Source organism: Podarcis vaucheri (assembly GCF_965113315.1).
Source record: "Podarcis vaucheri genome assembly, chromosome: 5".
Classification (NCBI taxonomy): domain Eukaryota; kingdom Metazoa; phylum Chordata; class Lepidosauria; order Squamata; family Lacertidae; genus Podarcis; species Podarcis vaucheri.
The window spans coordinates 53,833,468-53,857,789 of NC_138763.1; the positions used below are offsets into that span (position 1 = coordinate 53,833,468).

The following is a 24,322-nucleotide window of genomic DNA, read 5'->3' on the forward strand; positions in this document are numbered from 1 at the left end:
CTCTCTGGCTGCAGTTTTGTACAGGGTAATACAATAGCATCAAACAGCAATGAGGGGGTTGCTGATCTCCACTTTGGTGAAGTTAAGAGTGCTTTTGAGTCATACTTTCTGCCTTCATCTCCTCTTATGGATTTTGGAGGCCAGCTGATGGTTGTGATACAAAGCTCCAAAATCCTGACGCTGGACCTGAGAAAAAGCTGGTTGGGAGAGGTTACCCCTTCCAAACTACCATAAAAGCCCCAGTGTTCAATCCTAGTATGGGACTGCACTGGAGTCTGGTAAGTTTGTAATATTAGGCCAATCCATCTGAGTGCACAAACACTCAGATGCTGATACAAATTATTGTTTACCACATTCCTTTTTCTAGGATCCAACAGATAATGATTCGTCGAAAGGAAAATAGATATTTGAGAGGGGAAGCGGACAACGGAAAGTCTCCCACCCTTAAAAAAGAAGAAGCAGTTAACAATCCTGATGAACCTGTGGGATTAGGTATTATCCAATTAACTTCACAGTGGACAGTCATAAACCAAAAACTAGGCACAAAAAGTCAACGTCACATTCACCAACTCCCTGCTTTCCTGACACAATACTTACATCCACAATTTCTTCTACTAATTTGCTCCTCAGGTTTTCCAGCTCAATGGCTAAGGCCTTCTTTTCCTCCTGAAGAGATATAATTTGATCCCGCAGATCTACATTTTCAAGAGCGGTGGTGGGAAGAGTTCGTTTTTCATTTGAGACAAAAACACACACAATAAGCACACAAAGACAGACACCGGCAGGAAAAGCTGAAGAATCGGTCATCAATAGGTTCTTGAATTATTAAGAAGGCAGGTGCCTTACATGCAGATACCATTACAAGTTTGCCTTGTCTGGTCCTTTGTCTTAGTTTGATTTTCATTGCAGAGACATCATAGCCTGAAAAGCCAGAAATTCAGAGGCTGTAATGCTTCTGAATACCAGTTGCTGGGAACCACAGGAGGGGAGAGTGCTCTTGTGCCCGGATCCTGCTTGCAGGGTTCCCACAGGCCTCTGGCTGGCCTCTGAGAGAAGAGGATGCTAAACTAATTGGCCATTGGCCTGATGCAGCAGGCTCTCAACTGTTTTGAGTTCAGTTCTGCAGTGCACAATGCATCTCTCAGCCTGCCTTAGAGACCAGGCATCCCTTAGAAAGGGCTGCAGTTCTCGGTGGTAAAGCCCATGCTTTGAAGGCAAAAGGTCATAGGTTCAATCCCTGGCGTGTTCAGGTATGGCTGCAAAAGATTCCTGTCTGAAAACCCAAAAAGCTTCTGCCAGAGTATTATTATATATTATTATACAGCCCTTCATCCGAAGATCACAGGGTGGTTTACACTATAAAAACACAAAATACTTGTAATAATAATAATAATAATAATAATAATAATAATAATAAATGGATCAGTGGCTGACTCAGTAAAAGCCACCTTTGACCCAGTCCAAAATAAAAGCCAATGAATGATGAAAATTTCATCTCTGTCCGGGCCCTATTGGTTGGTTTCAAATCCTACTGGAAGCCCATTAGCTGCATCTAAAATCTCTTATACAACTAGACAAACATTTACTCATTACAGTATAACTCAACTTGATTCATGCTCGCTTTTTGAAAAGGCACCCCGCCCTAATTCAGAAGCACCCACCTTTTATCATCTGCTGGCAAAGCACCGAGTCACATGCCCCTGGACTACCTTCCGTATCTGTGGACGATTCTTCATCATCAATGTTTATTTCTTCAGTGATTATATCCGGCCCCAGTTTTGCCATGTACAACATGCTGATTCTTTTCAGAGTCTTGTTTTCTTTGTTCAGCTACAAAATTCCAAGCACATACTCTTGTTGCTTAAAAAAAAAAAGCCCTTTCTCTTTCCTTTCCTAAGTGAAATAGAACATGTCAGTCATCCCAAGGCCACCAAGCATAAATCTGAAACACTCGCTGAGATGGGACTGAGGACTGTGTCAAGCAAGCGTTTCAGAAAGAAAGAAAAACCAGCTCCTGGTGGCTGGAGTAGAGTGGGATGTTCAGACTTCAGAAGCAGAGCAATGGGTTGTATCCAGCAGTTCCCTTTGTCCAACAGAAAGAGTTCCTCCAGAGGAAGTGAACCTCTAGGTCAGGGCTGGGGAACCCGGTGCCCACCAGATGTTGTTGCCCTCCAACTCCCATCAATCCCACCTATCGTGGCCATGGTCAGGAATTTGTAGTTCAGCAATGTGTGGAGGGCCAAAGGTTGCCCAGCCCTGCTCTAGATGCTACCTAGCTTTTCTTAAACTCTGGAGTGGGCCATTTTGGGGAACGGACAATGTCCTCCACCCAGCAGGTCAGATCAGAGGGGCAGAGGCAGGCCACATGGAACACACCTCTCTATCCTCTACATTCATAATGCTGCCCTCCCCACCTCACAGCACCTGCCACCAGAGGCAACTGCCCCATCATATCTAATGGTAGGGCTGCCCTGCCTCTGCATTTTTTTTAAGTGTGGTTGTCTAGTAAGCATCTTGATTCAAGATTAAATGGCTTATCTGATTTAAACCACAGAAAGCTGCACTGATCCTCTGAATTTCAAAGAAAAGTTTTGCAGAAATGGAGGTGGGGTGGGGGTTAGGAGAAAAAGAAAGGTTTTCATAAAGAGTCTGAAAAATCAATTTTGAAAGGAGGTCAGCAGAACAAGAGAGAGAACAGAAAGACTATGCTAGACAATCACTATGCTTATTTTAGCACTCTCCATTCCTTTCATTTCTACTGTTTTTGCCCCTGAATGTACATTTTCATTAACAGAAGGAAAGTGTTCACAGCAGCCATGATTATTCCAGATCAGCAATGGAAGAGGTTTTATAAATATGGAGTCAAGTTCCAAAGTCTAATAAAACCAAAAGAGCAGAAATTGACAAGGTTATCCTACTCATTTGCACATTGGGAGCCCTTATAATAGGCCATGCTTTTGTCATATTCTGAAATATGCACTGCACTAAAACACTACATACTAGCATGGCCAAGCCTTACAAATGAGGACATTGTTCACTTAGGGCAACCCTGAAAACACCTGCTAAAATCATAGCAGGCAGTCTCCATGATCAATGCAAGATAGAGACAAGTATCATAATCCTGCAACTTGGTGTGGAGGGGGCTCAGTGGCTTGCATAGCTTTCCCCCCTAAATTATTCTGTATTACAAGATGTGTAAGAGGCTGCCATAGACCTAATAATGCAGAAAGCATGCATAATAAAAATCAGTGCAGGTGCAGAGAATAGGCTGATGGACAGGTCCCTCCCCATCCACTTCTGAAAAATCTGAAAAGTTTCAGTGCATTCCATTGCTCATAGCTGTACCCCATGAGATACTGGAAACCCTTGAATTGTGAAATGTAGGCAAAATTTCTGCCACACACATGGACAGTGTTATAGCAGCAAGCATGGCCTTGCCCAAATTGATTGGTAAACTCTCCCAAACTTGCATGATCTCTGTCTGTAGCAGGTAGGGGTTACATTAGTTTTGATTTCTTGGACAGGTCCTCACATAATAGTGATTGATTGATTGATTGCTTAGGATGGGGGAGAGATTGGCAGCCTCCGGTTTCTTGAAACACAGTAGCTGGATCTGGTTTTGTAGCTAGGGATGGGTGAATCAGTTTCATGCAGGTTGGATGGGGAGACAAGGGAAAGAGTGGCAGCAAAAAGAGAAAGGGTCTGCAGAAAGAGAGAAAAAGAGGTGACAGAAAACAAAAATGTTGGTGCTGATCTTTAAATCCCTAAACAGCCTCAGTCTTGTATACCTGAAGAAGCGCCTCCACCCCCCCATCATTAAGCCCAGACACTGAGGCCCAGCTCTGAGGGCCTTCTGGTGGTTCCCTCATTGTGAGTAGTGAAGTTACAGGGAACCAGGCAGAGGGCCTTCTCGGTTTGACATGTAATGTTTGATGTTTTAGTGAGTTTTTATATTTTGCTGGAAACTGCCCAGAGTGGCATAAATAATAATAATAATAATAATAATAATAATAATAATAATAATAATAATAATAAATAGATGAAAGGCCTAGCCCACCTGTTGCTCAGTCCCTACCCATGTTTCGCTCATTGCTGTATGTGGTCCCTTACTGCTGTCCCACAAGGGAATGCAGCCCTTGGCAGGAAAAAAAGCTTGCCTGTCTCTGTAGTATAGTGTAGAGGATATATAAAATAGATAGCTGAACAAGTGCAATTATTCTTAGGATATTTTATGCAGCTGATGCTGCTAGTGTGATTAGTATAAGTCACATGAGATGTCTGAGAAGAGTGTGGGAACGGAAGACTGTCTTATCTCTTCCTTCTGAGCGTGTTATATTGTAACTGTGGTTTCACTTTTGCAGTATGCAACAGTTGTTCTGCCAGAGCTTGGAGAACACAGACGTGATTATGGATTGTCTGTATCGAATGTAAATAAAATGTAGTTTAGATCTACGGATGTTTCTTTCTTCTTGCTGTATGATGCTAGAAGACTTGTGTGCACTTTTCATATGAAAAGTGTTGCAGAGAGGCACTCTGGAGATGAAGGGACATGCCATTCTAGAGACGTGCCTACCGGGAGACGCTCAGAGATCCTGGGGGGTCGCTGTCTCCCCAAGAGCATTTTCCCAACAATTATATCCTCTATCCAAGCATAAGAAGAGTCCTTCTGGAACAGGCCAGTGCCCCATCTAGTACTACATCCTGTTCTTTGTGGCCAACGAGATGCCCATGCAAAGCCTGCAAGCAGGACCTGAGTGCAACAGCACTCTTTACTGGTCTCTGACCGTAATAAATTATTACAACAGCACTTTTCCTCCTGCAGCTACAAGCAAATGGTATTCAGAAGCAAACTCCAGCAGTCTAGAACAGAGCTTTCCAAACTTTTCCTGTTGTTGACACACTTTTTATACACATACCATTTTGGGACACACTAATTCAGTTTTACTAGCAAACCAGAGGTTAAGTCAACCCATTTCCAGCCCTGGGAGGAGTGAAGGAGTGTTCGTACAAAACACCTACACACTGCAGCCAACACACAGTTTGGAAAGCTCTGGTCTAGAACATGGCCATCAGGGTCAGTAGCCACTGACAGCCTTATCCGCCATGGATTTGTCTAAATCTCTTTTAAACCCATCAAAGCAAGGCAGCCAAGCAATGTAAAGCTATACAATCAATCAACTAAAAGAAAATGAATCTGTCTTACAAAGTTATGGACCACATGATCCATAACAGGTGGCATTCCCCATTCCTTTTGTGTTTGTTCTGTCTGTATGATAAAAAATGGAACCACCCCCATTGGAAGATGCACAAGGTCACAACGCAAGGACAGCTTGCAGATCTGACCATGGGAGATGTCCAACTTTTATTTTGAATTATATCAAGAATCACCAATGGGACACAAGGCACTTGTGCTTTCTGTCCAACATTTATAATAGCAAAAAGTCATCCAGACTCCACTTGTCCTGCCGCTTTCCCCTCAGGAAGCTCAGCCTTTACTGCTGAAATGTCAATCTCGTTTTCAGCAGATTGACATTTGCTCTGATTCAGCACTAAAGAGCAGGGGAAAGCACAGGACAAGCAGAAAACCACTTGGACCCATTCTTTCTCGGCACGGGGGAAGTGGAAGCATGAACGAACCCTAAGACACAAGATCTTATTTTCCTGGGAAGGGACGCCACATAGTAAGAAGAGATCACAACTCTTGTCTTCAAACACAAATCCTCAACCTAGATGCTTGAAAGAGGGAGATCTTCCCAGTCACCCTGCACTGCTAGTTCCTCTAAGTGTGTTTCACTCCTAAAGATCTAGACAGAAAATGTGAGAAACCTTTCCAGGGTTGGTCGAAGAGTGAGTCAGCTTTGACATAGCAAACCAAACAGGAAGGTGCTAGTCTCTTAGCTGTCAGAGTGTGTCACTCCATGCAAAGAATGGAAAGAAAGGATAGTTACAGCCATAAATTCATTTCCTTAGTTATATGTTGATTGACTATATTATGAATCCTAATGTAGTATCATTATGCAAACAATTAAGTTAATATATCCAGAAAGTACATTGCTAATGAATCTAAATTAAAAAAGATTTCCTGCTGGTGGGATTTCTGCTACATCTGAAGAAGTACTTTGAGATTTTGCAAGGGGGGGGGGCGTGCACAAATGCACACATACTAGCCAGCATTGCTAATGAAATTTGGCTCAAAATTGCCACAATCCATTTTCTGATTATGAAGTGGCTCAGATGTGTTATTCACAACCGTGTGTGTGTGTGTGTGTGTGTGTGTGTGTATCCATGAAGAGATAAAAACATTCTGTAATAATAATAATGCACTTCTGATGAGATGGAATATAGAAAATTATATGCTTGGTAAATTCATCAACCTAGATGCAATCAACAGAGCAGTACAGGTCACCTTTTGCTTGCTCCATGGTTTGCTTTCATAAACAATCACCTGAAATGTAATACTCTGGCTGACTTTTCCATTTGATTCACACACTGAAATGCTCATTATTCTTTCATGTCGCAGACACTCAGGACATTTCTAAACTTGTTTATCAGTTAACCCAGATGCATAAAATGGTATGTGGGAGGTAGTGGTGAAGGGAGGCAGAATAAAAAAGTAAACATTCAATGAATTATCCTTTTTTTGCTTTGTTTTTTTAAAACCTTGAAAACCCAGTCAAGCAAATCTATCTTTAGGGGACTGCACATATTGAGCAAATAAAATACTAAGACATATATTGCATTGCTTGAAAGAAAGCAAAAAATCCTTTATTACATCCAAAAGTAAACAGTCAACTTCCCATCCTCTCCCTACTTCCTGGCTCAAGCAAACAAATTCAGGGCTGTTTCATAAAGCTCTTTTTTGTCAGAAATAAAATAAAACTCAAGATTGTCACATATCATGACTGCACACACGTATTTGGACCCTGACAACTCCCCTGCATATGTATATGCGACAAAACAGAAGCATCTATAATCATAATATGACTGTTTTTCATTAAGTTGTGGGCCACATTCTACATCGGAGTGCTTTCCATGTAGGAATTTTGTCATGCACTGAATCTGTCTGAGGGCACATCCTTCAGCACTGACAAGAATGGAACTGATTGCACATATACACTGGGGTGTCACGTTGGGAGGGGCTGGGCACACCCTTCCTGGGTGCAAGACATACTGGCTGCATCCACACACCTGTTTATTCCATTTCCCTGACATTTCCCTAACTGTTAATTTCCATATTATAATTGAGCCTTCACACAACGTAAAAGCCACTACTGGAAAACTAATGGCACCTATTTAGTGCTTGATTCTGTGTTACTTGGTTCCAGGGGAAAAAACACAAATCATTTGCAGTCAGAAACCCAAAAAATTGAGGGAGTCAGGTGACAAAATTTGGGGTGGTATACTGGCATACACTTCTTTCCTGTTGGTCTCATGGGGGAATTGTGCAGGAACAGACACATACATGCACAGAAAGGGTGGGGGAGTAGTGACACAGAATGAAATTTAGCACAACATGCTGGTGTCTTGGTTAAAAAGCCACAGTTCCATAATGCTATAGGTACTGCAGCGTGAAAGGAAAACATATGTCTGAATGTGCTTGTCTGGACATGGCTTCTTACACCTCTTTGGGCAAGTGACATACACTGTTAGGTTGTTTTCATAACTGCATCCTCTCCTAAGTACTACGCAAAAAATAATAATTTTTAACAGTATATTTTTAAAAGAAAATAAAAGGAAAGGAAAGGAAAGGAAATGGACAGAAGCAGTAGCACTTTAGTCAGGGGATCTAACACAGTAACTTACACATTTGAATGTGCCCACAATGCATATTAACTCAGATATTAAACCCCACTCTTCATGAACCTCAGTGCCAAGTAGCAGCACACAGGATCTCAACATTAGAGAGCAATCCTTTGCGTATTTACTGGGGGTCAGGGATCATTCTGTTCAGAGGCACTTACTCCTAAATAAGTGTGTAAAGGATTGTGGTTTCAGTCTCCTCTGCTGACCTTACAGCTTCTCGGGCCTTCCAAGTGGACTACAAAGGATCAGCATCATTGTTATGCGACTTAAGCTTACCAGCCACGATGAACCAGTGTTTCAGAAACCCTCAGATTAGGTGTTCCACACAGAGGAAAAATAAAATATATATTCTTACCTTAGTGGCCAGAGCTTCTGCACTTTCACGGCATGTCTTCTCAATTTCAAGGTGGCTCTGTATGCAGCTCACTTCCTCAATGACCATGTGAGAAACTAAAGCATAAGGGGAAAATATTTGATTCACACAGTGTTTAATGAGTCAAGCCTTCCCTCACTCTGATTTTTATTTTACTCAGATCATTCATCCTATGATTATGAAAATCTAATTCAACTTCCACGTCAACTACTTCTTTAAAGCTAATACTTTATCCATATTAAGCAAAACATATCTATAAAAGGACCAGATGTTTATGAATGCTTTAAAAAAAAACTAAACATTAAGGTCAAAAATGATACATAGTATTTCCAAAGTTTTGAATACAAGGAGAAACAGGATTCCCATCTGATCCTATGGCTGTTTGATCAGACTGCCTTGGAAGGAAGGCCCACTGTTTTAATGGGACTTATTACCAAGAGAGAAAGCACTGGATTGCGGTCTGAAATTCCTAACAGAACCTACTAAACATTAACTCTTCTTTCCCAGTGCTTCACCTCTCCCCAAAGTGCATCCCGTATTATTTCTAGTCCTTCTACTTTACCCCTACTTCTGCATGCTTGCCTTCATCCTCCCTGCCCCAAATCACCACCCCATCAAAACTCATGCCTTCCATTCTTATAACAATCACATTTTCTTACTTACCTCTTCCCACTTCCTATAGCATATATTACAGCAAACACAAAAATAATTTCAAAATAATTTTTATCATCCTAATTGCTGTTGTTGTTATGATTATATTTATATCCCAACTTTCCTCCAAGCACTCAAAACTGGCACACATGGTTCTCCCCCACCCCAATTTTATCATCACAACAACCCTGTGAGGTCAATTAGGCGGAGAGACAGTGACGAAGCCCAAGCTACATGGCCGAGTTGGGATTCGAACCCGTGTCTCCTGGGATCCTGTTGAACCACTACACCACAGTAGGAACTGGAAGGGTGGGGAAAACAATTATTTTCTATAAATAAAGGTTTTTAAATACATTTTTAGCTTTCTATATATTTTTTCAAAGCTTAATATTTCCTAAAGCCTAAATGCTGTCCCAAACGGCTTAATTCCAGTCCCCAAAGCTGGCTGAAAGGTGCAACAGAGTTTTCAAGATGCAAAGATTCAGGGGTGACACTGGTGAGAGTGGACTCTCTTCCTTCATAAGAACATAACTAAGAACATATACTAAGTCAGACCATTGGCCAGTCTAACTCAGTAATGTTTACATTGGGCCAGCTGAGGTTTCAGGCAGGGTTCTTTCTAGGAGTGGCCAGTGGCACAGAGCGGGTGGGGCTGTGTTGCCCTCCCAGCATCTCAACACTACTGCGTACCAAGAGAGATGGGGGGGCGTGGCGGCTATGCAGCCAACCAAAACTCCTGCCACTAAGCACTGTACCACACTGAGCTCCCCACCCCTCACCCTGTCCATAAGGGGCAGCGACAGTGTTGGGAAGCCAGGAAAGCAATGGAAAGAAAGCTGCTTCTGGTTCTCTTCCAGCCTTACTTGGAGATTGAAGCTTTGGCATAGAAGGTCACACATGACTATTCTTCAGAAGCACCCATATTTCTGGCCAGACTGTTGGATCTGTAACCAGACTTCCCATTACTGTCTATGATATTTTACACATATTTGATAAAATTGCTTAAGTTATTTTGAGGCATTAAAGATAACCTTTCTAAGTGCCTTTAAGAATTCTTTAACTCTTCGGTGAAATTTTGTTTCCAAATTTATTGCAAGCTGCCATGAGCATTTTTTAAATGGAAAGTTGGGTATAAATATTTAAACAAACAACTGCCATCACCGCCATCCAATTTACATCGCAATATTTTACATGCTTACTAAGGAGTTCCACCGGGTGGTACCGTATTTTTCTGTGTATAAGACGATGCTTTCTGCTAAAAAAATAAAAGGACAAAAATTGGGTGTCATCTTATACACAGATAGTGAATGCAGAGGGGGAGGGGACGTGCGATTAATGGCAGCAGCAAGCAGGCGATTGGGCAGGCGATTGGCGGCTGTGGAAAGTGGGCGGGTGGGCTGTTGGTGATGGCAAGCTGGCAGACAATTGGCAGCTGTGGCGAGGTGTGCAATCAGCAGTGGCTGTGGCAAGTGATCGGCAGTGGCGGGAAGGTGGGTGAGCAATTGGCGATAGGGACCTCCCTCACCCTCCCCCAAAAGCTAAACAACTTAATTTCTTAATTTGGGGTTTAAAAAATAGGGGTTGTCTTATACACGGGTGCATCTTATACACAGAAAAATACGGTATTTAACTTTAAAAATGTGCAAACAGAACAGTTTATGTTTATGTACTGCTGCTTTCACCCTCTCCTTGTCCCGCGGCATCCCCAAATCCGCTTGGGAAGGTTGGGGAAACCCCACAGAACAGATTTAGGGGGCATGCACTGGTTGAAAGCAACTCATTGCATTTAGTAGGACCTATTCCCAAGTAGGCATGCATTAGATTGCCCTTGTATATGCCCAAGGGCAGAGCTATAACCTTTACATCTCTGCCTTGAATACATAAGTCTCACTGTCTCATCTTCCAAACCAAATGAGAAAACTTCAGAATAAAAGCAGCCTCCAGTTGTAGGATAGTTACCCAACTGCATATAAATGATATTGTTATGAAGTTGTAAATATCTGTTGCTGGGAATCACAAGTCCTGCTTTCATGTCTTGCTTATGGGTTTCCCACAGGGCATCTGGTTGGCCACTGTGAGAACAGGATGGGTCACCGGCCTGATCCTGCAGTGCTCTTCTTATGTGTACTGTGTATCGTTATGAGATACTAGAGTTGATGTGTTTTCTTCCCACTCTATTCCGCCTTGGTCAGACCACACCTGGAGTACTGTGTCCAATTTTGGGCACCACAATTTAAGAAGCACAGTTCTATGATTCTTTCACACTTGAATCCAAGCCCTTTGGGGCTTTATTGGTGGTGGTGGGGGAACAGTGCTGTGAGCTATGGCTCTAAAATGAATAAGAAGCCAATGGCATTCTCCCTCTTGTTTGCTATAATTGTTATTTATGTTTCGTGTTCTGTCAGCATCTGGCACTGAACCACCAGAGAGATGAAAGAAAACAGCCTTAACCGAAGGAGATATACATAGACACACCACAAGAGCCTAGATGTGTTGTTATAGCTGGGCCTCGAAAACCAACACATGGCAGTAGTTTCCCATGTAGATGAGGTAGAAACACAGAGACACCAAGGGAAATACTCAGCCCTGGGATCCAATAATCAAAAGAACACAGAAGCCCTGTACTTTAAGAGGTTTATCTTCTATTAGGTCAACCCAGGCTACCTATTTGGCAGCGTGTCATAAGCCAAGAACAGGAGTAAGCACTGCATGCGCTGCAGACATACTGTCAGAAAATGGAATGAGTTGAGCAAAGCATGGGGAAATGCCGCAAATAATCTCTGCCACATGCTGCAGTGGAAGGCAAGAATAATAAAACAAATGGTCATCAGCCAACCTCTCTTAGGCCACAATCCTACGCCCACTTACTTGGGAAGAAGCTCCTCTGAGCTCAGTGCAAATCACTTCTGAATAAACACATATAGGATCAGGCTGCATGGAAAACCAACTTCAATGCGCTAGAAATCTAAAGATGTTGAGCCAAGAAAGCAAAGCTCATAGGTTGGATCCTGCTAAAGAAGGTATTTTGTAGTCTGCTACCACACCAACCTGGCACGTTACAATTTTCTAAGAGTACACAAAACAGGTTTTACATGTATAATTCAATGTGTAAAATGTACATTTGGAAATGTGGGAAAAATTCAACATTGTGTGAGCTGGCTTCTGCACCCCCAGCTTCAGGGAGCTGCACTGGAGAGAAGAGGAAAGGGAAGTCCCATTGTGCAAGCAGATGTCCATTTTGTCCATACATAGACACCACTGAATTTCACCCAGCGTGTATTATGCAGATACACAGACCAGGTAGTTCAGGTTTGGTACCCGGATGTATGGTAGCGTAGAATGCATTCCAGCCTGAAGAATCACAACAAACAGAAAAAATAAGCTATTGATAATGTGTCACCGAGTTGTGACATCTGTCTAATCCACTGTCAAAAGAAAAGAAAAAGTGATTACATGGCATTTGTCCAAAAAGCTACTTTGTTGTTTCATAAAGTTAGCCAAGAAAGTTCTGATTCCTTTTACATTAAAGGGTAGGAGTAGTGCATTAAAAAAAAAGAGTCATTTTACATTAATGGTAGGAGGTGAAAATTAACTAGATTTTTCATGTAAAATATAAAGGGTTCTTTTTTTAAGACCTCATGGTTCATTTAAAGATTAGTTAACCTGCAATTATGATTAAATTCCGAAGGTAAAATGTATCTGAACACACACACACACACACACACACACACACACACACATATATATATATACACACACATACATACACCCCCCCTTCCTAAGACTGTCCAAAGTTCTTATTATGCTGATATTAAAATTCATAAAGCAACACTAAGTGGCCAAAAACCTCTCCAACCTCAACATTTTTTCAGGGGTAATAATAATATGCAGCAAATGCAGGCCAACCAAAAACCACTTAACTAATTAGTAGTTGCAGTCGCCGAGAAAACATGAATCAACACTGTTATTACAAGTGGCACATTTGAGTGGCATCTAATTATGACTTGATGAGCGTGATACTTGCATTATCAACATTACTACCGCATCCCATCAGGGACTAAAAGCCGCTGATGGCATTGACTGCAAGAAACTCCCCCTCAATGGCACTGCAGCACCCAACAATCTCCTTGGCAGGGGCACCCTCACTAAATGACACGTTAAGCGTAATTACTGGCCGACATTGTAAATAAACAGGATTGGAAGTGAAAATTGTACCAAGTGCATAAGACACAATCTGACACATTGGAAGTGGCAGCCTTAATTGAGAGTTTCTTTGACTGCTCAAGATCATTTCAACTGCATTTCTCGGAGGACAGTGATTATAACTGTGGAGACAGACGGCATAATGGTATCAGCACTGCTGACAGAGCAGTGAATTAAATTGTATCTGCTGTTGTGTGAAAGCCTTGATGAGAAGTACAGATCCTTAGTGGTCTTATCATTATCACACAATGGTCATGTTGTCATCAACCTTTCTGGCTCCAATTGAAAAGAAATGATTGTGTGTTGAAGCTTCCCCCCCTACCACCACCTCCTATCTCTTCTGCTGAATAGAACCAATTTTCAGAGAGCTATGAAATCACGCTATAGGGCCTAAAATGCAGCTGCTTGGCATACAGACTGGGCCCCATTAAACAGGAATCACGCACAATATGTGTTTATGCCGGGAGAACAAATAGAAGCTGAGCGCAGGCCAAGTTTATTCACAGACACAAAGCCCGTGTAGCTCTTCATCAATATAATTGCCTTTTATATTGTCGTTTAAATAATGGGCTCCATTATTGCTGTAAAATCCTAATATTCCTGGCATTTTATCGCTATGTTTACAAGGTATGTCTTTTCCCCCCTTTCTTTTTTTTAAAAAGGGAGGGGTGAAGCACATGAAAAGGAAGATAAAGGAAAACCCACGGCATTTTACAAGAGCAAATATTACTTTCAAATTTTAAGACTCCACTCCTTGACATTTTCTGCCAGGCTCTTGAATTCCCAGTATCACTAGCACATATTAACAAGTCACAAGGTGTCTGTGTGTGCCTGCCCTATTCCTTCCACTTCTTTTCACAGGAATTTGACTTAGGCCTTTCCCCCCCTCAACATATAGCCACTCCACCAGATTATTTCAAAACAGCTTAAAGTTTAGGACTATTTCACTGTAGGTTTTTCTACTGCATTTATGAACCGACGCAAACCCCAGCCATGTAAATTTCTTTGTCATCTATGTATGAGGTGCAGGTTCTTTCTTTTAACCCTCTATTGCTAATGCCTAATACTGCAACAAAACATACTATGGTGACAGAGACCTAACATAACAGGCTGCAGTACTGTTGTCATCTCCTCTCTTGAGAAGCTATTCACGGGAGGGCTTTCCACTCCCATTAGCTGTGCTTTGTTACCTCCAGACACCACATGGCATCAATAGAACCATTATCACACAAGAGGGAAAACTGGATATTTGGTGGAGGGGATGGGGGGTGGGGAGAGTTGTTAGCATATTTATTCCTTGCGCCAGTGGGAGACATCATCATACCCACTTTAAATTTGGTTATGTAGATGTGCTTGATCTTTCATAAAGAAGTCAGCAGCCTGAGCCTTAGACAGTAAAGCAAACAAGCCTTCTCCAATATATTGAATTTGGGTCCCCACCCCATTTCACAACACAGAGATATTCAAAGGAAGAGTTCCACACAGCCGTCACAGCCAGTTCCAATTAGAACCCTCCATATGTGGGCAAGAATAGCAAAAGCACACATGAATAAACGTAAAATGTAAATAAAAGAGGGCAAGGGCAGAGATTTCTTTTCCTTGCAATTCTTTGAACTAAAGAAGATGTTCTCTGTCTATCAGTCCCTGGCTAGCATTCTGGGTATTCCAAAAAATAAAAAATAAAAATACTTCAGCAGTTGACAAATGTTGAAAGGAAGGAGGCAAAAGCTGGCATTTAGTGTATTCGTTTCAAGTAATTTTACTTATAAAAGAATAAGTCTTTTGGAGAACAAATACTGCTGCCACTTTTCAACCCAAGTAATGCTATCCAAATGGAAGTATTTAAAGGAATATTTCATTCCCCTATACAGATAAGGAAGGAAGGAAGGAAGGAAGGAAGAGGAAGGAAGGAAGGAAGAAAGAAAGATTGCAATAAGACAGTAAACAGAAGTGATTCTTTGACCAGAAAATGTAAATGGAACTGGTGATGCCTTCACCATGTCAGAACTGAAATGTAGGTTTTCCATGAGGTTGCAAGTGCCTAGAAAGCATATTGACGTATGTTTTTGGCATTAAATCACAAAAACAGTGTTTACTGTTTTCAAAAGTCTGCAAAACAGGCAGAAATTCCTCATCGCTGCATCTTTGTGACAGGGAGAACTATGCCACTTGAATGTCTGCCTACTTTTAACAGCATTTGTGTGCCCTACGATAACTTTTTTGAAAAAACAATATGCAGCTTGCTTCCGATTTATTTAGAAAGAAGTAAATGATGCTTTCAAAGCTCTACAATTACCTTTAAAACTTAGATGATAAAATCTTTCTCATAACTGCAGTTCCATCAACTTATGCTTCTCATGAGGCATTTAAGCAGGGGAGGGGTGGCAGAGGGGGTGGCAGAATCCCTGCTAGGAAAAACTTTGTGCCTAATGTGCCAGAAAAGGTCATCCTTGTCAAGCTTTATCTTCCGCATTTTTTGTGGGTGGAGAGCAAGGATAATTTCAAGGGACTGCCATAATACTGCCTCTCAACCTGTCTCAGCTTTTGCTTTCATTCCTACACATTTTCATGGCGGTTCAACATCTGGAAGATTTTACCAGCTACAACAGGGAAATGGAAATCCCACAAGAGGACTATTAGGACTACTTCATGTTGTATTTTGAGGAGGGAAAGAATATGATGCAAAGTGGGGAGAAAGTGACCCTCTTTCTCGAGGTTTCTGTATGTGCCAAAGGAAATGTGGGACACAAAGGGGTCTTACAATAGGCTTCAGAGAAGGCAGAAGTGGGCAAGTCTATCCCACTGTTGCTACCCCTCACTAAAACCCGGCCCAAGGCAATGAGAATATTAGCATTGCCCATTCCTGAGCATGACCTTAAAGAAGCAGAGATGGTAATGCAAACCAAAAACAAAGATCACCTCCTCCAAGTTACCCGTTTCTTTGTGGGGCCAAGCCATAGAAGCCAACTCCTAGGGGCCAAGGTCACTTCGGCCTGCTCAGTAAAATATTTGAGGGGTCCCCCCTTTCTGTTTGATGGGCATTGCCATTCAAATGGTGTGCGTGCATTGTGTCATGTGATCAATTATGTGCAGCAGGGCTTACCACCTCCCCCCCTCCCAAAATGTATTTTAAGCTGGCACTCCTGGGCCAAGCATATCGCACCTAGTCAGTACCACACTACTTACTGGTTTGCCCAATCCACAAGGACTTAAGAGCAGCCTTGTTCAAAGATTTAAATCTCCCAGTTGAGAGATCGATTGGGTACCTGATTAACTTTTTATTAGGGGACAAGTTTGGAGAATGTTAAGGAGAAAAGTTTGCAGGGATGGTAAGTTGAATTCCTCAGGGGAGCAAACTCTTATCTGACAGAATGTCTGATTTTAATAATAATCACTCTGTGTAATGTATTTTACTCTGTTTAATTGGACTACTGTTATTAGTAGTATTTTTGTACATTATTATTAATCTTCTCTCTCTTTTTAAATTTCAATTAATCTTTTTTTCTTTTTCTCTTTTTTTTCCTTTCCTTGCTAAATCTGAAAATGAAAAAATTATTTTTAAAAACCTGTGAAGGTAAAACCCCAGAGTAACTGAATTACTGTACAGATTTCCAAAAGTTAGATCTGAGTCACAACACAAAAGGTACTCAGAAATAGCTAACTGGTGTTTGCCCATTTGATCTGTTAGCAAAGAACCCTTATTCCTTTGGAAAACACTACTTACTTTTCTGAATCTCTTCCAACTGCTTGACTGCTTCATCTCTCTGCTGCTTGATTTTGTCACACTGCCGGAAGATAAAATGGCATTTTCAGAAATTAAATAATTAAATCAACTTCCACATAATCAACAGAAAGCAAAACAACGATCAGGAATTAGGGTAAAGCTAAAACCAAATTTTAAAGAAAGGCAAATGGTAATTTGGAGCCAATTCCTGCTTTTGGTTTTTAAACTCCAGTACAAAAAGCTATGGGACGCAGGTGGCGCTGTGGGTAAAACCTCAGTGCCTAGGACTTGCCGATCGTATGGTTGGCGGTTCGAATCCCCGCGGCGGGGTGAGCTCCCGTCGTTCGGTCCCAGCTCCTGCCCACCTAGCAGTTCAAAAGCACCCCTAAGTGCAAGTAGATAAATAGGTACCGCTTTATAGCGGGAAGGTAACGCCGTTTCCGTGCGCTGCGCTGGCTCGCCAGAGCAGCTTCGTCACACTGGCCACGTGACCCGGAAGTGTCTTCGGACAGCACTGGCTCCCGGCCTCTTAAGCGAGATGAGCACGCAACCTCAGTGTCGGTCACAACTGGCCCGTACGGGCAGGGGTACCTTTACCTTTTTACAAAAAGCTTCAAGGTTCAAATGACAAGATTCATAAGCTGCACTATCAATTGTGGAGAGGACATGCAAGTTAAAATGGACAGGTTTCCTCTAAAGATGTTATTAGCAGCTCAGACTACCTTGATATTTCTCAACTTAACGTTCCACCTTAATATTACAGCTTCAACAGCTCTTATCTCAGAGGAAATTCCTTTCCCACAGCTAGTGAAAGTGGAGCAAGGAAAGCCACTTATGAAGAAGCACTAAGCCGGGTTGGATCCTCCCTCCTAACAAATGTCAAATGGAAGGCTCTGATCCTGCATGGTGCTGGTCACTTTTTCTTGAGCTGCTTCCTTTATGTGCAGGGAAATCACTCTTGAAGGAGGATCAGCCAGCACCATGCAGGATCGGATGTTCCTGCTTAGTTAAGCAAGAGGACCTGATCCTGCATGGTGATGTGCATCCAAACCTTTTCAAAAAGTTTTTAATGCACACCCGCTCAACTGTTGTGCAGAAGAATCCAGGGTGGGATGTGTAGCCCTGATTCAGGGCCACAAAGCACACGAAGGGGATTCTTGTACAGCCCTTAAAAAGCATATTCTTCCACTGCTCTAGGGCTTGTTTATACAATCACAGATGCTCAGACTCATCAAACCTGGATGGTTAAGAATTGCTGTTACAAGCCTTCCTTGCCCACAGAGACAAATTCTTGGGTGATTCAGTCCTCCTCCCTCTACACCCATTACTTGTAATCGCAAAGTATTACACCCACCTTAGCATGCCATGACCGTACTTTCATTTGAATGACATCTATTCAGTCAGTTATAAGCTATTCAAGAATGACTAATTGTCCTAGGGTATCTCACCTTTTCTTCCAAAGTTCAACTAATCCCTTGAATGGGTAAACAAATCAGGCAGTAGAGACCTATCCTCACCTTCTAAGTGCATATATACTGATCAAGTGAAAGAGGAAGGGGACCAGCCTGCTAGCCCTACTCCTGACTTCTACATGTGTCAGAAGTCCCATGCTCACCTTCTGACAAATGCACAGAGGACAGGGCAGGACCGGCAACATGATCTGCTTCCCCTACACATATATGGCATGTGCACAAACAGGAGACGCTAAGGGTTAAAAGTCAAGGAAGATGTGATGCAGGAGATCTGTGACCAGGCCCTCTTGTTTCTTTTAAGTTATAAGCAGCTATAGGGGAAGGGGACTGAACTGGATCAAGGCCATTATGCAGGTAAAACACATCGCCACATGCAAGTTTCCACAATATAAATCACACCACTTATACTGACTGATATTTGCCTTACGGGGGGGGGGTGCACCAGAAAAACAACAGCCTTTGTTTGGTGTGGGTGGTGGGAGAAGTTGACTGGAATACTAGTGTGGGGAAATGTCTATCCTCTCTCCACCATGCAACTTCGAAATTTGATTGAACCATGCTCATATCTCCGTTTACCTTTATTTGTTCGTTTATTAACAAAGGATTCCTGACCCTGCTTGCTCTGCTCACCAACCCCTTTTCCAGTGCCCTTTCCCATCACCTGGCCAACCCTCCTCCCTTTACACAACATTCACCCCCTCACAGCTCTCAAAAACCTCCCTATCCCCTCCAAAGGAAAGGGAGGGGCTTCAGAGAGAAGTTTGTCAAACTGTTATTTGAAGCACCTCCTCCCCTTCCATTAAACCTCACTGCAGCTGTGTTTAATGGAGAGGGCAGGCACTTCAGAGAGCAGTTTGGCAAACAACTTTCTGAAGTTCCTCCCCTTCTCCGTTAAACAGGTCATCTGGGAAGCTTACAATTTTAAACACACACACTAATTCAACTAAAAATCAGTTAGTAGACATCAGTAGACATTTTTTTGACACATACCATCAACTATGCACATTTTAGGGAATAATAACAAGCAATGATGAAGCCATACAAATTTCCCTGGGTGGGGAGTTCCAAAAGTGTGGGGCCACTACTGAAAAGGCCCTGCCCCTAGCTCCCAAAGGCCTCATAGTTCTTACTGGCAGGCCAGGGAAAGACAACCTGGAAAAATCGCAGATCTCCCATATCACATCTAATTTGTGCTCTGCAGCTTTTCAAGGCATTGTTATACAAAGGTAACTGTCAAAGAAAGACTTGAGTTTGGAAAACATTAGCTGTTATTTCAACCTAGCAAAATCCAAATTCTACTGAAATTTCAGGACTGCAGCCTGCATATCCATTCATTGAAATAAAGCAAAATGATAAGCAACTGTGGGAGAAGATAGAATTAAAATGTCTCATTGAAAAACCAGATATGCCTGCCACAACAATGGAGTTTCTACCTTTTAATATATTAAAGAAGAAGCCCTTTATGTCTTAGAATGCAAATGAATGGTCAAGGACAGCAATTCTGGAGGTGCCAGCTGCCCCTGCCTCCAAAGTAGTATTCTTTTCTCAAATCTTAACACACAAAAACATCCACAAAAAGACAAACCCTCTTAGGGTATGGAAGAGAAGACGAAATATTCATGTCAGTGGTTCACACTGATCAGACTCAGAGGCCTGAATATATGGATAGTTTTGCTGTAAATCAATAGTATGTTGTATTTACTTTATGAGAAGACTGTGAATGGAAATCAAGAAAAGGGACCAGTGCAAATGTATAGCTTTCTAGCAACAGAAACTGGTTATTTCCATGAACAAAAACATGCAATGTGCAAAAAAAAAAAAGTTCAGAAATATGGATTAGAGATAACCAACGACTTATTATTCTGACTCTCTTAAAATTTGTCTCAGTGCAGATGTTAACGCCACTGTTTTCTTAACTGTTGTTAAAAGATCAGGAGCTAGTCACAATCATGTCCATTCACTTCCAACCCCTGCAACATGAATTTCCTCCAACATTCCCTTGTCAGCCTTAACCATGGCAAAGCATTACATCAGTGACTTGTATCAGGTTCCATCTCAGCTACGGAGTGCAAATCTGCATCAATTTCAAAACCTGATTCAGACAGCAATTCTGGTTAGTGTTGACGATCGTTAGTCTTGATGATGTAGGGGTGTACTGCAGTCTTACAAGAAGTTGTTTTGAGCTGGAAAGTGGGGAGAGGACTACACAACACTGTATCCTCCTCTCATAGTTTTATCTGTGACATTAGTACACTAGTCTAGGGTAGCCCCTTACTGTCAAAAAAATTCATCACACAAAAGGCCTTTTCATATGCCAATTTATATTTACAGGTGCAAATTTGTAATTCAAACAGAAATATAGTGCATTCTGTCCAGGTGCCAACTGATAATGGACAACTTCAAGGCCCTCTCCCTTCTTGTAGAGCTTATCTTAAATTGGACAAGGACTGGATGACCCTTCAGGTGGTGGCCTCCTTCAAAGAGAAGAATGTCTCCTGACAGCCCTTCAAACCCTGCAGTAAACCAAGGCTTGTGGTTTGTTGCTCCCAGCTCCATGAAGGGTGGAGTGACACAGGAACAATTCAACAGTGAGTGTGCTTGAGCAAAGTGCTTGTTGGTGGTAAGCCAAGGTTTATGGCTTATCATGGCATGTAAACAGAGTAGAGGACACATAATTATTATGAATTAGGAAGTTGCAATGACAAAACCCACACCCCTGGAAAGCCCCAGCCACAATGCATCAGTAAAGGCAAGGGGGAGCATAGCAAGATTCACCTACTGACATTGTTGGTCAAACAATTGTTCATTTAGAAGATTAATTGCCCACCTTTCAGTACAAGTTTCACAACACAATAAAGGCAATCACAAAAACAGTAAATGGAAAAACCCAACAGCAGCAATAAAAGCAATAAAAGCCTCAATAGTATCAAGCCACATTAACTTAAAGCCTGTTTAAAAAGAAAGAAAAATATTTAAACTGATCTAAAAAAGACGAGCTCTCAGATTCTGTCCTCAGCTATCACAACTTTGGGAGACCACAGGGGAAACTTGCTTTATGGGTGTTAATATTCTGATGGCCCATCAAGTACTGGATCTCGAAAGGCAATAGAGTACGTATGGGAGAAGATGCTTCCTCGAGGGTGCCAGACCTAAACCAGTGCCATCCTTGACATATCTACTCACTTAAGTCCCATTAAGCTCAACAAAGCTCATTACCAGTAAAGTGGGTATAGGATCACAGCTTAAAAGAAACAGCAACTCACATTTAGACTACAAACCAAGGATGCTCAACAAGTGGCCAAATCCCTCTCGTCTAAGAAGGGATGTGGTTGACGAATCAAAAGAATATGATAAAACGTGATTGTGGACATCGTCTTGGCATGGACATCTGCCAGGAGCACTCCCAAGCTGCCCCTTCTGGGTGAGTGTGATCCTATTTAGGATGGGCATTTCCATCGCTCCCCAAGTGTTGGGACCACTCACCATGAGCTATTTCTTCATCCTGTCCAAATTAAGCTTCTATTTATTCACAGTCATCCAATCCACAAGCAACTTTAGACCATCTTTTAGGAATGGAATGTTGGAGGCTGCCTTATACTCATTCAGACCAATGGCCCATCCAGTTCAGTACTGTCTACATTGACTGAAGGTTGTTCTGCAATATTTCAAGACTGGAGTCTTTCCCAGCCTACCTGTAGATGCTGGGGATCTTCTGCATACAAAGGAGATGTTCTCCCAATGAGCTACAGACCTTCCCACTGAATTAGACCAGGGCACTGGGTTCAGATGGAGGGGAGGAATGGTGATGGGAGTCATTCTACATAGTTCACTGTTTCACTTGCTGTAGTAACCACCATGAGCACTAGGTTTCTACCCATTTCTTTGTGTGGGAGGGTAGGGAGGAGTTTGCAAGAAACCTGATATTGGTTTTTGCTTTGCACCTCTAACAGGCAGGAGAAGAAAATGATTGCAGTGTGTGCTCCGGCTTGCAAACTGCATCCAGGCCAGGATTAGGATAGGAATCATGATCTAAGAGGCACATTGTGGTGGTGGTGACAGTCTGAAATTACTGTGTAAATAAGGAAGTAGTCTTGTTACTGGTTTCTGCTGAAAACTTGCATGAGAAATTTTCTTATCTGAACTAAATACGGGCAATGTCAACTATAGCTAACTACAACGAGAATTCTCTTATATCAACATATCAAGTTTGGCAGTTCTCATTCTATGGCTGCAATCCAAGATACACTTACCTGGGAGAAAGTCCCACTGAACTTAATGGGGCTTACTTCTAAGTAGACGTTTATGGCCTTGTTATCCACTGGGACATACATATACAGTATGACTTTACACTGTGCCACTGCTGGGAGCTGCTGGTTGGCATTGGCTCATGACAGGGCCTTGTAAGTGGTGGCTCCCTGAAGAGGTACATCTGTCTCCCTCATTACTGACTTTTAAGAGGAATTTAAAAGCAATCCTGTTTAGCCAGGTATTTGATGGCTGAACAACATTGAATCTGGCAAAACGAAATCATTGACTGAGAGAATGTGAATGCTTTAAAATAGTATTTTTAAACTGTTTTTAGAACTTTTTAAATAGTACAGTTTTATTTCTGCTGCTCTGGCCTCCTTTTGTGGAAGGCAGGTATAAATCAAATAAGTAAATAAAGGACAAAATTACTAAGCAAATTGGTGATACACAGATATACATACCAGTAATTTCCACCATCACAGTGGTACCAAAGTACTACTATGGTTATGGAAGTTGCTGCAAATACTTCCTCATATGGATAAAATATTTGTAAGGGGAAATGCCAATTGTGCCAAGGTCCATCAAAATCAATAGTTAGACAATATTTTATATCACATGAAAACAAGTACAAACCTCTTCTTTTGTTTTCTTATTTTCTGCTCTTAGATCTTCATATTCACCAATAGCTACAAAAACAAGATACATAAAAAGTTATCTCGGTGGTGCTCTTCATAGAAATCTCATTAACTTTCACACATCCATAAATTTTACAGCTGCAAACATCATGTTGCAAGTCTATAATAAAGATCACTTTGCTTACTGGAATAATACATAGCATTTATACAGGACTTTAAAAGAGTGTTCAGGTAGTATCATAGAATCATCACAGACATTATCTGAGCAATTAAAAGACATTTAGGATGCTATATATCCAGTCATTTTGTTACTCGTGCAGAATATACCCTTTATTTAGAAATTTTGCATTACTGAACTCATGTTCTCTCACAATCAAACTAGCTGGTATAATCACATCATGAGTGAAGTTAGATCTTCAGTAACTGCAACACCAATGGTGTTTTGACTTTATAGCCTCAACTTAATTTTAATTACTGATTTCTAATTTTCCCCACAAGGTGTGCATAGCGGTGCATAACTGTAGGATGGCTCACACAACATCACACACACAGTCACAGTTATGACAGTATACATATAACTTTGATATTGTTACCACAAACAAAATGCTTTTTAGCAGGTTCAGTTCACACGTCCAGCTGCAAGTCATGTGCTTATTTATTATAACATTTATAAGCTGCCCTTTAAAATGTTCCCAGGAGAGCTTTACATCAACAACAAAATTACAGAAACACTAAAACTAATAACAAATAAAAGCAGCATTTAAAAGCAATATTGCATAGAAATTGCAGGTATCTATTTATTTAGTTATTATATTTATTTGTTATCTCATACAAGAGGTCTCTGGGCAACATACAACGCTAATATCTAAAACCAGAAGTAAAACCATAAAAAATACAAACAATTCAGCCAATAATCAAGTCAAGGGGAAAATATTGAACAATTTAATCATACAAAAGGAGCAAAAACACCCAGACACAACCTAAAACCAGGTAATCCCTATCAGTTTAGAAGAGCCTAAATTAAATAATATTGAGATTACGTTTTAAAAAGATGTTTAAAGAATAGAAAAGTCTTTGCCAGGCATGTGTAATTCTAGCACTATAGAGGCACTATGAACCCAATGAGTGATGCCCGACTTGGACTTGTCAATTGATTTCTGTGGGTCTACTCTGATCACGACACACAACTGGGTATCACTCTGTGATCTGCTTT

The 24,322-nt window shown here is 41.5% G+C and overlaps 1 protein-coding gene across 2 annotated transcripts in view; it reads right to left on the reverse strand.

The window, feature by feature from the left end:
- SHTN1 (shootin 1) overlaps positions 1-24,322 on the reverse strand; it is a 64,224-nt gene that overhangs the window by 35,033 nt on the left and 4,869 nt on the right. For both annotated transcript variants that reach the window (XM_082222670.1, XM_082222671.1), the window contains exons 2-6: positions 23,108-23,160; positions 16,755-16,815; positions 8,159-8,253; positions 1,662-1,830; positions 598-695 (exon numbers count right to left, since the gene is read on the reverse strand). In XM_082222670.1, coding sequence (XP_082078796.1) covers positions 598-695; positions 1,662-1,830; positions 8,159-8,253; positions 16,755-16,815; positions 23,108-23,160 — 476 coding nt within the window. The remainder of the gene's footprint in view (positions 1-597; positions 696-1,661; positions 1,831-8,158; positions 8,254-16,754; positions 16,816-23,107; positions 23,161-24,322) is intronic.